The sequence below is a fragment of the Cyanistes caeruleus genome, chromosome 1, assembly GCF_971803275.1.
Source record: "Cyanistes caeruleus chromosome 1, bCyaCae1.hap1.1, whole genome shotgun sequence".
Classification (NCBI taxonomy): domain Eukaryota; kingdom Metazoa; phylum Chordata; class Aves; order Passeriformes; family Paridae; genus Cyanistes; species Cyanistes caeruleus.
The window spans coordinates 72,645,082-72,658,644 of record NC_141701.1 but is presented as its reverse complement, the minus strand read 5'-3'; the positions used below and the strand labels follow the sequence as shown (position 1 = coordinate 72,658,644).

Sequence of the window (13,563 nt, the reverse complement as noted above, 5' to 3'; positions counted from 1 at the left end):
TCCTTGAGCCAGCCATGGTTTGTGCTTGGTCTCTGATGATCACTGGCATAGGCACCTTTAGTAGCCAAGGACAAGCACTGGCAGCCCATAGTCGTTCTGATCTCTGCCATCAGGAACAGACTCCTACTTGGCACAGTCCTGGAGAAAGGACCTTGTTTCAGCCCAAGGAGCTACTTTACTCCTTCAGCTGTAACGAGAGCCCAAGCTGGAGCAAAGGGCTGAACGAGGTGGGTCTGCTAGTGGGTCCCTGGGGGTTTATAACGCTATGGTTAGAGCAGAAACAATCCCACCCTGACTCCTGAAACACATCTAACCATTAAGAGGGTAGATGGGTAATCCTTTCCTTCCCCCTTTCCCCCTCTTTTCTTCCCTCCCGGAGGTCACCTTCAGGAGGGAGGCAGTGTGCCCCCAAAACCAGAGCCATGGGGACGGGGCGGAGCGTCACGCTTAGCCCCGTAGCGCCTGGCAGCCCACTCCGGCTGCTGGCGCAGCTGAGCCCGGCGGCTGCAGCGAGGGGAGCGAGGCAGTCGCGGCTGTCTGGCTTTCCTGCACTGATGGAGAAGGTGAGAGGCTTAGTACAGGCGGAAAGGCCACTGGGAAGTTATAGCGGTGGGAGGATGAAAGACACTGGACAGGCATGTGAAAGGGTACCCACCCCTTTCATACTGGTTTTGGAGACTCGAGCGTGGTGTGCCGGCACAATGCGGAGTGCACCCATTTCCCCCAGCGGCTTGGTGGCGAGCTCGTTGTGGGTTTTCCCTGGAAGGTCGCTTTGTGTCCACTTGTGTTCGGTGGGATGGTGCTGTGGTCCTGGCGTTGGCTGGGAGAAAAGTGTAATGTGGCTTGGTCCAAGTGAGGTTGCTGCCGGTTGCTGTTCGAGGAGGTTGCTGTGTGGAGGCTGTGGCATGCTGCATCTCGGAAAGGCTTACGGGGCTCTCCGGTGAGGCTTTTGGGTGTCTCTGCCCAGAATAGCAATACGCAGTTCTGTTACCGGCAGTCATGACATTCTCTGCAGCGAGATTAAGCACTAGCCTGCTGACCAGTTTTAGAAAAAAGCTCATAAATCTACGAGCAATAATCCATAAACAAACATTGTGATAATCTGTTCTTATCCCTTGCTGTATTAAACGTGGTTTGCATCAGAGTGGACCTTTTAAGGAAAAAAAAAAAGATGCCATTCTTGAACCAAAAGTTACAAAAAGGGAAGAATGTTTGTATATAATGTTTGATGAGATTTTTAGGGGTAAATATCCTTCTTCATAGAATCTGGACCACAATAGAGGTTTGAAATCACCTCACTTCAGCTTCATTTATTGTTTTTTGTATAATGCTTTGATGTAACTGAAGTTACAACCTTTTTAGTGAAATTCCAGTACTCAGAAAGTTGTATGCAGATTATAGGGTGAATGCTTCACTATCTGTTTGATAAGCTATAAAGACAGCTTCACTGGAAGTTTGCTCTGTAATTTTCAGCCCTCTTGCTATTGTCATGACTTTCTCTTGTCCTTTTTCTGTCAAACTGGGGACACCAGTGGTAGCTTGCTCAACTTGTGGGCTCACCGATATAATTAAAAAGATAGAAAACATCCAGTAACTGGTTCTGTTGATCTATCAGCCTCCAGAAGAGTTCAGGACATTTACCCAGGCTTTCTTTATATCATTATATTTTTAACATTTCAAGAAACATTAAAAATAGATAAAGAAGAATGCAGAGCAAATGGGAAAATAATTTTTTTATAAAAATACAAATTCCACTGGTGTTTGATATTCTCAGTTGTTTTGAAGAAGCTGTTAACAGGTTTCCAGCTCCTCAGAAATACAGCTTCCCTAACTCAGCTGATTTTCAGAGATTACATTTCAGACTGTGTCATGGTATCTGTATATAGGAACCTCTGCAGAAATTTGAGTTCACTGTAAGGGGCACATTGCCTCAGAACAGATCTCTCTTCTTTTGTTACAGTCGTCTCAGCCTACGTGAAGCTGAACAGCTGTCTCTATTTTTTGTTTGTTTGTTTTGTTTAAGGGAAGCTTACTTTTTTAAATTTAGCATCTGGAAAATACTAGTTTTAGCATCACCCTCTTACTGCTGATGTTTCCTGCATCTGATTCTTTTCTGGCATTTCTTTAACAAAGTGAATGCAAAAGTGGAATCTGTAAAATCAGTATTCCTTGTTCTGTTATGCTAGTAGACTTGTATCTGTAACAGTTAAATGTGTATCTATATCACTTTAGATTATTTCTACTCCAGTTCTGGATCATCCAATGTCTTAAGGCCTGCAAAAGTAGTGAGGCTATACCAAATCTATGTTACTGGATTTATGTAGTGCCATTAATCATCATGAAGAACCTAAATGCGTATAATTACTATGACTTTTCTTTTTTTTTTTTTCTTTTTCTTTTTCCTGTCATCTATCCAATGCCATACTAAAATCCTGACTTCTTTGGTCATTTGAAACACTTTTGTGTGTATGTACATGCACTAGTTTTACCAAGTAATGCATTATCTACCCAAACCCTTTTTGTGCCATTTGCAAACATTTTCTGTGTGATTTCAGTGTTTTCTTCTAGATCAATGACAAAGGTAAAAGTATTAGAGTTAGGACTGAAAAAAAATTGTGTAGGATGAGAACAACAATACAATATGTTATTTTCCATTATATACTGGACTTTTAAAAATCAATTAAAAATGTGTGGCTTCTTGGTTTAGACCAATGACAGGAGGAATTTGTACAGATAACTTTCAGGAAATGACCAGTGAATGGGACATTTCTGGCAGGTGCTATATGAACCAATACCAGGATAAGAACTGCTTCAAATCAACAATTTAGAGGTTGGTGGGAAGTGTCTGCAGGTGGGGTCCTTATACAGCCTCTAAGCAGAAGTGTGATAACAACTGAGTGAAATGGTCTGAATTACTTGGTCCACTAAATCCATTTGAGCAAAATGTGCTTTATTAAACATGATGCAAAAATATTCGGGTAGAAACCAGGTAGGCATCACCCATAAAGAGGCATGAGGAGGAAGTTAATTTTTTCCCCAACATTCCCCAGTAATTTGGAAAAGCTCTGGACTCATAATGGATGTATAAGGTAGTGCAGCCTGTGTGTCATTCCTGTGACAAGAGATCTTGAGGCCACAGCATAAGGCAGGGGGACATTCTAGCTAAACATGTGACAGGAGGCATTTCCCCCAAGACAGTTGGGGTTTTAATGTGGGGGATGGGAGGAGAAAAATGATGAGGCTTTAGAAGAGAGCCATGAAACAGATCTGAGAGCTGGACAAGCGGGCTGGACAGTCTGAGAGCTTGATTTAGACAGAAAGTTATTTGAAGGCATTGAACCAATAAGAAGACTGAGAGGTGTCTTGATCAGAGAGCATAAAGATGCTTATTCTCAATTCAAAATATGATGACATTTTATGGCAGCATCACATCTGTTTTTCAACTAACTGATGCAGGCACTACAGAAGCACAGTGTGACAGATGCTTTGTGAAGCCTAAGTAAAGCATCAGTTATATGCATAGCCTGAGCTTCAGTCTGATAGTTTTACACAATGTAATTAATTGAAAATATATTTTCATAGCTTATGGTCCTACCTGTGACCACAGTGCATATAAACTGCAGGAGTCTGGAGAAATTTAACAGGTATTAGAAATGTCTTTTTTCCATCTGAGAAGCTTCAGCAGCAGGTTAGGTAAATTCAGGTTAGGTTGTCATACAAATATGTAAGAGCAAGAATGTTCACACTGCCATTTATAATTGACCAATTGTCTTTGGATCAAGTCTGAATGACTTTTTGAAAGAGGTTCCCCAGATACTATTTGTTATTTGGTTTGTGTTAAGGCCCTGCAGAAGGTCAGACAAGAAAGTGGACCTCACATGCCATATGCTCAAGGCCATTTTTAATAGAGTATCTTTGATATGAGAAGAGGCTGAAACAGCTGAAACTCTTAAGCTTGAAAAATAGAAGGCTCAGAGGGCATCTTATTGGTGTATATAAATATCTGATGAGAGGGAGTAAAGAAAAGGGAGCCAGACTCTTCCAAGCAGTGGTCATTGATGGGAGCCTCCATCTATAGAGCTATTGGAGACCTGGCTGAACACCTTCCTAAATAACCTTAGTCAGCTGCTGCAGATTGAGCAGGGGAATTGGATTAGATGATCTCAAGAGGTGCCTTCCAACCTAAACACCTCTGTGATGTCGTTTTGATTGGGAACGGCTAGGAAGAACGACAATGGACTCTCAAGGGAGTCACGACACGAGAATTCCCTAGTTTATTGCTTCAGCTCTGTCTTATAGACAGATACGTGGAAAAGTACAGAAAGGAAACTCTTATTGGTTAACAAAGTACTATATCACTATCATTGGTCAGGGGCACTTTGCCCCCCCTGAATCTCTCCTGCAAGGAGAAACAAGAAACTGCAAAACAACACCTGCAAGGCTGTTTAGTATCTTTGAGAATTGTTTTAATTCCTTCTCATGAATTTCCCAGGCTAGGCTTCAGTCAGGCCTGAGAGCTATGTGGCCTGCAATAACTACAGGCACTCTGGTTCAGATTTAGCATCCATACTGTGATACTGTCATCATAGCACTGTCTCTGTTATATAGAGATCACATTCTCTTTGGCTTTTGAGATGTATGAAGTGCTTTTCTGCACTAAATATATTAATCATTTTGGTTAAAGAACCAGAATAACATCACCTGGACTAAGACATTGTATCTCCATAGGTTAGATCCCCCTCAGCTTCTCAGGTGGTTCAAAAGTATCTCATGATGGTGTAAAGGATGTGAGCTTTTTGCTGCTGTAATTAGAGATTCTTTTGAGGAATTACCATTTCTCACAGTCAGCAGCCTGGAAACAAGACCTCTAGCAAGGATGAAGTACAGAAAGGACGGTGGAGGAAAGAACAGTTTTGAATAGGACTCTGCCTGCTGCCTTCAATACAGCACTGCCAAATGGTGAATGCATCCTGGCCAGGGCCCTGGTGACCTCCTCTTCAGTGCTTGTCAATCTGAAATGGGAAAATGACACTTTAGAAGGTATCAGAAGCAGGTGCAGAGCACCCAAACACACTCTACTCAGCGCAACCCAAATCTGATCCTCACCTTCCTAGCTAATTGCAGAGGCATCTCAAAGAAAGACCTGATAATGTCAGCTATTTTCTCAAGCATGGACTTTGCACTGTAATCAATGACTCCAAGGGCAGCAAGGGCCAAAGTCTGCAAACTGTTCTGGAGTGATTGCAGCTGGGGCTTCCTTCATAAGGAGCTCTTATCACACCCACAGGTCACAGGCCCTAAAGAAACTAGCCATACCTTCTGGATGATCTGTTCTTCCAAGCTAGCTCATTCACTTTAATGCTCTACTCTGAAACTGGACCATTTGCCCTCCCATGCCATGGGGGCCATGGATGGAAGTGTGGATCTGTTCCACCTGTGTTGCAGTTCACCTGAATAGTGAAGTGGAAGGATATAAGAATTTTTTGCGATTTGGGTTGTTCTGGGCTTTTTTGTATTGCAAAAGCTTATGGACTGAAATATTGTGACTCCCTAAAGTGAACTGAGAACCAAGAATATACAGAAAAGCATATCCTCCCACACACAAAAGCAAGTTTTAGCATAGTAAATAGGAGAGAAGTAAAGAATCATATAAAATGGATGAATCATATTGTAAATAATTAAATGCAAATAAAATATATTAATTAATAGATATTTATTAATATTAATTAGTATATATTAGAAAAGTATGGAGTAATGCTTAAAGTTGACACAGAAAGAAGATTCTAACCTTTGGGCTAAATAGCAATAACAAGTTGCCAGCATACAAGGGAAGAAATTTTACCTAACTCAGGTTTGAGATTTTCAGTTATCTAAGAAGACTGTGAAGAATTTTCTGTCGAGAACTTGTATGTGACCATTAATTTGATACAGGAGAAACACTGTCACAGAAAAAAAATTTTGATATTTTTTTCACAAATATTGATGAAATATGTTCTTCAAATGACAAGCAGACATCTCTCCTGTTGTTCCACTCCACTCTTTGATGTGGCTTTAGCTTATCTAGTATCAAAGGGAGGTCTATGCCTTTCCCAGGTCTATTTCATTTTAGGTTTTCTCTCTTATATATTCCACCTAAATTTTTCTCTCTATAGCACCTAAATGAGGAAGCACTGGTTTGGAAATACTGTTGGAAGGGTGGATACATTTGTGGGTTCTGACATGCTCTTTCCATTTCACAAGTCTTGTTGGCTGGGCAGCAAACAGGAGGATTCAAAGCAAAATCTTGAAAATACTTTCCAGACCCTTTCTCCCTGTGAGTAATCCCCAGCCTTCCATTTATGCCCTCCCATGCAAGCACTTGTTCATTGTTGTACTCTGTATGGACTGTACTAAATTTGACTGGTGTTGACTCTTGCAGCAAGCCAAAGCCTTTGCAGAAAAGTAGGGCCAATGTCTTGGCACTTCTGAATTGGATAAGATTTAGAAATGCAGTCTAGGAGAGAAGGGAGGGGAGGGGAGGGGAGGGGAGGGGAGGGGAGGGGAGGGGAGGGGAGGGGAGGGGAGGGGAGGGGAGGGGAGGGGAGGGGAGGGGAGGGGAGGGGAGGGGAGGGGAGGGGAGGGGAGGGGAGGGGAGGGAAGGTGCGGGAAGGTGCGGGAAGGGAAAGGAAGGGAAGGGAAGGGAAGGGAAGGGAAGGGAAGGGAAGGGAAGGGAAGGGAAGGGAAGGGAAGGGAAGGGAAGGGAAGGGAAGGGAAGGGAAGGGAAGGGAAGGGAAGGGAAGGGAAGGGAAGGGAAGGGAAGGGAAGGGAAGGGAAACTTTCCAACAGATAGTCTCAGGCTCCTGTAGAAATACAGCCTTGTAGATTTCCCAGGTTTAAATGTTTTTTCCCAAATTTATCTAATTTGAAGAACGACTGAATTTAGCAGCATTAGGGTTCCTCTGCAGAAGAGAGATGTGGACATACTGGAACAAATCTAGACTATGAAGACAGTTAAGATATGGGAGTATCTCTCATAGAAGGGGAGGCTAACAGGGCTGGGACTTGTTCAGCCTTAAGTTGAGAAGACTTGAGAGGATCATCTGATCGATGCATATAAATACCTGCAAAAACACACAACCACAGGTGTATCATAGTATCAGATGATACTGAGTGATGGAACAAAAGGCAGTGGGCCTGAAATAGAATTTCTATCTAAGCATAAGTTAAAATCTTTTTTACTACAAACATGATTGAGCACTGGAACAGGTTACCCACAGTAGCTATGGAGCCTCCATCCTTGTAGATAATTAAAACTGGGCTGGGCACAACCTGCTCTAGTTAACCTTCCTCTGACCAGGATGTTGCAGTAAGAGGTCTCCAGAAGTACTTTCTGGCATTGACCATCCTGTTACTCTGGTTTTGTGACCTTGCTCCAAGGCCATGAGGAACTCCCAGGCCCAAAGTGCCTTGTTCAGAGCATGAGGTGGACAGGGAGAGAGTGCTGCCACAGAAGCCTTAAAATGCTGCCTTGTAGCTGACTGGGAAAAGTGAAAAAACACTTCTCTGAAATGGGTCTGAAGCAGCTGGCTATAGTTCAAAATGCCATTGATGTCCTAGGTTACTTCCTGTATAAGTTACTTGGCTGCATAGATGCGTGACTTTTGGTCAGAAACGTCATCAGCCATGTGAGGTAGTGAGCCCCCTTTGGCTTTCTCAGGGCACTCTGCCTTTTGTCACATGCTAGCTGTGCTTCTGCCTAAGGGACAGGTCTGTCTCATCTGTTACCTCAAGGACTTTCGCCAGTAAGCAGTAGAGGTGGAATTCTGAGTAGAGAGATGAGGTCTTGCTGCAGTAGGCTAAGGAGAGCAAGGTGGGGTGACTGGGTCACACTTGAAAATCTGGGACTCTGCTATTGTTTTGCCTATTGTCTATATTAGGCAAAAGGATTAGAGGGCTGAAGAAAGTTCCCTTCAATACAGAGCCCTTTTCAGTGATGAGGAGCTTTGCCCAGAGATGTGCTGTATAAAAGTGCAAGTTCAACTTTAGCGCAGCATCAAGAGTGCTCAGGCTCCAAGTGGCAGAAATATGTCCTGCATGGTTTGTGTTGCATGTCTGATCTGGCTTTCTCTCTGTGTGCTGTGATATTCCTGACTCTAGCTGTGGTGTTTCTGCAGCACTCAGTGATGGCTGAGAGCTCAGCTGTGACTGCAGCAGTGCCAGGGAGAGCAGCACCAACCAAGCTAGAGGAGCTCCTGGAGATCACTGCTCAGAGCCTGGTGCACACTGAGGTGTCAGAGCACTACAAGGTTATTCGGGAGCTGGGCAGGGGCAAGTACGGCCATGTGATGCTAGTGACCCACAGGCAGAGAGGTAAGAAACTGACATTGCCCTGTGAACTACTGTGCCTTGTCTCCTCTCCACTCACCAGGGCACAGGGTGGGCTGCTGGCACACTGGGGCCAGGCACCAGGCATGGGAGGCAGGGAGTATTCCCAGGGAGACCAGTACAATGGGAACCTCCAAAGCCAGGAACCATCCCATTACATCCAGCCAGAAACTAGGTGATCCCAGGGGGCAGCCCAGAATACCAGCAAGATTATAGTGATAAGACAGGTCCAAGGTCAAGCAAGGAAGTTAATCCACAAGTCAGGATCCAGATAGTTCATGGAGATGCACCAGCATGCATGTGATATAGATGGAAATAGGAGTCCTACCACAGGGCTCAGTCAAGGAGCCCCAAGCCTGAGCTGCAGTGGTGCCCTAAGGCCCATGGACACAGGGTGTGAATGAAGGTCCTGGGTTGGCCATATGAGTGCCCTGGCACTGTTCTTTCCTGGTAGTCCTAGCTCAGACTGATGTACCCATGTATCCTGAATGTCCTTACTCTGCCCAGGGCTCCTGTGCATGCCCAGGGCCCAAAAATCACACCAGTGGCAGTGCCAGTGTTTCTAGATCTGGTGTCTACAGGTGTCCTGTTTGCATTCACACAAACTTTGAAATAGACATCTCTCTGTGGCTGTGACTGCCTAGATCTGTGGCTGATCTCTCTTATCTTGGTGAGATTTTCAGAGGAGTCAAACCCACTCTTCCTATCCCCAGGGACTCCTATGGCTCTCAAGCTGCTCCCCAAAGCCAGTACCAAGTTGCACACTTTTCTGTATGAGTATTGTGTAGCACTGTCCCTCGCCACCCACCCTGCCATCATTGGCATGTTTGGAATTGCCATTGAGTCCAGCCAGTACTATGGTTTCCTCTATGAACCAGCGCTCCACAAAGACCTCATCTCTATCATCAAACCCCGCGTGAGTGTTGCTACAAGGCCATGGGGACTGGGCTATAGCATTTGGCCCCTCTGAAGGATGTCTGGGTCAGAGGGTGGGAGATGAAGGCAATGGGCTGTGGGTCTATCTGGAGTCTGCAGCACTAAAGCAGCCTTGGGCTTGCAAGGTGAGAAATGCAAAGGTCTTTACCAATGCTGAGCATTGTTGAGACCCTATAGCTAGCAGGGCTGCTGAGGTGCCCTGTGTGTGCCATCCCACCTGTCTCTCTCCCTGCACAGGATGGGATTCCTGAGCTGGCCACAAAGCAGTGTGCCAAGCAGCTCGTGAGTGCGCTGGAGTTCATCCACAGCCGGGGGCTGGTGTACCGTGATATCAAGCCTGAGAACGTGCTGCTTTTCGATCCTGACTGCCGGCTCGTCAAACTCACTGACTTTGGGCTCACGCGGCCCAAGGGTACCAAGCTCAAGCTGGTGGCTGGGGTAATCCCCTACACTGCACCCGAGCTGAGCAACACTGCTGATGCTCAGGGAGTGCCCATTGACAGCAGCATGGATGCCTGGGCCTTCGGGGTGCTGCTTTTCTGCCTGCTGACTGGCTACTTCCCCTGGGAGCAGAGCCTGCCAGAGGACCCTTTCTTTGAGGATTTCATGCAGTGGCAGGAGACAGGCCTGGAAAAGGATGTGCCCCGGCACTGGAAGCGCCTGACAGCCGAGGCTGCTGGGATGCTGCGAAGCCTGCTGGCTCTAGATCCCACCAAACGTAGCCCCGTCAGTGGGGTGTTGTGCTATGTTGACTGCCCTTGGAGGCTGGAGGGTGGGCACAGTGAGGAGGCTGCCGTGAAGTCCTAGATCCTGCTCCCCATGGCAGGAGGGAAGGAGGGTCTCAGCCTGCAAAGGGCTTCAGGGTTTGGGCACCATGGTGGCCTGGGAATGAGAGGCCATGGTGACTCAGAGAGCAACTTCTCTGCAGCACTGTCCCTGCTGCCACAGTCAAGCTTCTTCCCCAGATGATTGTCCTCACCCCATGACTCAGTGCTGCCCAGTGCCACCTCCTTGTGGCCTGAAAACATCTTTCTCATGGAAATGACTGTGTGTGAAGCATCTATTTGTTTCATAGCCACAGGAACTCCAGGGAGTTATTTAGGCTGCAGCACCTGCCATGTCTCAAAATATGTACTTTTGTGTTTCTGTATGTGGCTCATTTTCCCTCATAATAAATGATTGTTGGGACACGCTGTTGGAAAGCAGGGAGCAGGTTAGAACTTGGAGCTATCTCAGGACAAGCTGTCCAAGGCAGGGGCCGTCTCTGAATTCTGCCTGTGCCCGCACCAGGACCCATGGAGGGTGGCTTCAGGCTGGTGGGGTGGAGGGGCTGGGGAGTCCCCAGCATGTGGCCATGGATGATGGCTGAGGAATGGTTATGGTGTTGAGGTTATCTCATGCCTGCCCAAACACACCTCTTCCCTTGTACTGCCTTCAGGTCCTAAGACAATGTCCTTCATGATCTTTTAGATGCCTCATTACCCCTCTAGAAGACCTTCCTTCTCTCCTATCACTTCTTTAACCCTTCCCTAGACACAGACCTCTCCTAATGCCCCAGTATCCTCCTAGGTGCACATTTTAATCCTGAAAAGGAGTAGCAAAGAGGGAATTAAGGGTTAGTAGCCCTTTTTATTTTTCTACATCTTTTCAATACCCAGGATTTTGCTGTTGGTAATAATCCCTTCCTGCACTTAACCCAGTCTTTTGCTGGAAACATCCACAGCTCATTTTCCACTCTTTATAACTTCTAAAAATGCAGTGTCCCAGTACTATACTTTCTAGTATTTCAGCTTTTTTTTTCATCTCCAGTCCTTTCTTGCACATGCTCTTTCTTCTACGCTTCCCCAACCTCCATGTCTTTTTTTTCCCAGCTTCTTCTCACCCACTGGCATTTTAGTATTAACTTCTCTACTAGCACTATCCGTCAGCTGGTGAACACCTTTTGCTTGCTTCTCTCTCAGCAACGTCACCTCTGTATTATTATTTTGTGCTGTTCCTGCTCCCTGCATCACTTATTCCTTGAATTTTCCTTCCAACTCCCCAACCTACCTTAAACAAGCAAACCAAACCTACCAAACAGCGTTATGCTCGCACTGTCCAAGGTACAATTTTCTTCTGCTTACTTCCATCTCAGAATCTTTCATTACTTGAAATCATAATAAATTCTGCTCAACTCCAGCCTGCTGAAATTTGGCTTTGAATGTTAAGGTGCCAACACAGCTCCTGGATTTCAAGTGGAGAAGCTTTAAGACCAGTGGATCTAAAGACCAGGTAGCTGGTAACTATCCAGTGAAAAATAATGGAAAACTTTTTACAGATGCTTGCTAATGGACAATTACAGAACAGGAATGTGGCTTTTTGGAATGAGACATTCAATTTTATAATAAAGTCATGTTTGATACAGTAAATTCATACACTCATTCAGAGTTTTTGTAAGGCATGACCTATTGATAAATAGAGAATTATCATATGTTGTATTGATTCAGAAGATGCACTATGCAAAGTTTATAAAATATAGATTAAGTGGATTGAGAACTGTCAATAGGCAGAAGAAATAATTGTCTGATTGGAATGCTCTATTTTCTTTGGTTTCTGCAGTTGTTACATGAAAACTGGTTAACATTTCAACTGTGATTTTAAGGAAAATACAAAGCAGATAAAACTCTACAGATGACAAGCATGAATAGGGTAGTAGCAAGAAGAGCAAGCTACTCAAAGAGATCTGAATAACTTGCTAAGTATATTCAAACCAAATGCATTTTCTTACAGGCAGGAGAAATATAATTAAGTAGGAACATACTAAATAAAAGGAACAGGAATAAAAGTAATTCTTACAAAAGGACCCTAAAAACTTGCCAAGTCACAGAGGATACATAAGATTACATGAGTTCTTACTGTGTTGTCCTACAAAAAAAAAAAAAAGGGCTCCTTGCATGGCCAAAGAGGGGCAGAAAGTAGGGATGGTGAAATCTTCAGCAAAAACAGCTAATAAGATTCCTGTTGGCCTAAATATGAGTGTGGGAAGTAGCAGTGAGTGATCAGTATTTGATACCACATGGGGAAATCCTGGGTATGGCACCACAATTACATGCAAGCTGGAAAACTAGAGACAGCTCAGAAAAAAACTGGGTCCCATGGTGGGACTGTGGTTTAAAGATGTAAGAAAACCTTAAAGAAACTAACAAATTAAACTATCTAAAATAGGAAGACTGGATGGTGAATTGATTATGGTATAGAATATTGAGAAGAAAATACCACCTACTAATGACCTATTTTAATTTGAGAACGATCCAAGAGAAGCCATGGGAGGTTAAAACCAAACAGTCCACAAGAACCAAGTATGGTTCTTGCCTACTGTAAGAAACCCTCATATGTGCAGAGGCTGAGAAAATGGAGAATGTCTGGAGAAGAGAAGAGTTAGGGTGGATCTTGTACTTCTTTATACTTCTAGGCACAAGTATAAATTGTGAGAGGGAAGGCATTTAAACAAACAAACAAAAAAAGGGCTTTATGGTGATAGTGGCCAAAGTTAGTAACATTGGTTGTGTGTTTATGGCTTTGAAGACATTCAAAAGATGATTGGACAAGGCTCTGGTAAACTTTCTCTAGCTGTCTCTCTTTTGAGAAGGAGATTGGTATAGGCAGTCTTCATATGTCCTGTCTGGTATCAGCCATGCTGCGATTCCACAACATTTTTTATTTTAAAGACACTCTGTGTTGCAGCTAAGGATGTTTAGGGCTCCCAAATATATCTCCTTTGGAATTGCTCAGCATGGTCTTAGCAAAACTGTATGCCAAATACAAAACCAGTTTGACAATCAAAGGTTAGGAAGATTTTAGGATTTACTCCAAATTAAAGTAAACCTGAACTGATGGAACACTGACATCTTTGGGGAAACAAATCAAGCTGCCCCATGCTTTCAGGACCCAGGCTGGTTTTTCACAGGAGCCAAATATGCCAATGAGGATCAGGGATTCAGTGCTACCTGACAAAGGTAATGTGACAGGATAATGTGGCAATTACCAGGATTGTTTCTCCGTCTCCTTTGTCAAAGAGCCTTGAGACTTCGGTAGAAGAGGTTTCTGCTGCCAGAAAGTTGTGTGATGCCTAGTGAAGTGATGAAATCAGCACTGTGACTGCATCATGCATGTGCTGGTGATGGGGACAAGGCTGCAATGAAGCAAGTGTGAATTTGAGCATAGTGACAAAAAGCCCTGCCCTGAACCAAGTCCTCAACTCAGGATTCTTTTCTCAGTAGCTTG

General features: G+C 44.4%; 1 protein-coding gene across 2 annotated transcripts; it reads left to right on the top strand.

Annotated features, from left to right (window-relative positions):
• Positions 1-283: 283 nt before the first annotated feature.
• On the top strand, positions 284-11,708 carry LOC111925652 (serine/threonine-protein kinase SBK2-like). 2 transcript variants are annotated; one of them, XM_023922157.2, is made up of 4 exons: positions 284-563; positions 8,154-8,349; positions 9,078-9,280; positions 9,538-11,708. In XM_023922157.2, exons 1-4 carry the CDS (start codon positions 423-425, stop codon positions 10,105-10,107), a joined length of 1,110 nt encoding a protein of 369 aa, XP_023777925.2. In that variant the 5' UTR covers positions 284-422; the 3' UTR covers positions 10,108-11,708. The 2 variants fall into 2 exon arrangements, with proteins under 2 accessions (XP_023777925.2, XP_086700382.1); XM_086844256.1 differs by lacking the exon at positions 284-563 and adding an exon at positions 6,185-6,313.
• The last annotated feature ends 1,855 nt before the right edge of the window (positions 11,709-13,563 follow it).

What these genes read in the sequence shown, in the direction of transcription:
- LOC111925652 (XM_023922157.2), top strand. Translation starts at nt 423, where the DNA reads ATGGGGACGGGGCGGAGCGTCACGCTTAGCCCCGTAGCGCCTGGCAGC. An exon ending in AGTGACCCACAGGCAGAGAG is followed by an intron (nt 8,350 to 9,077) that starts GTAAGAAACTGA and finishes TCCTATCCCCAG; the next exon opens with GGACTCCTATGGCTCTCAAG. An exon ending in TCTCTATCATCAAACCCCGC is followed by an intron (nt 9,281 to 9,537) that starts GTGAGTGTTGCT and finishes CTCCCTGCACAG; the next exon opens with GATGGGATTCCTGAGCTGGC.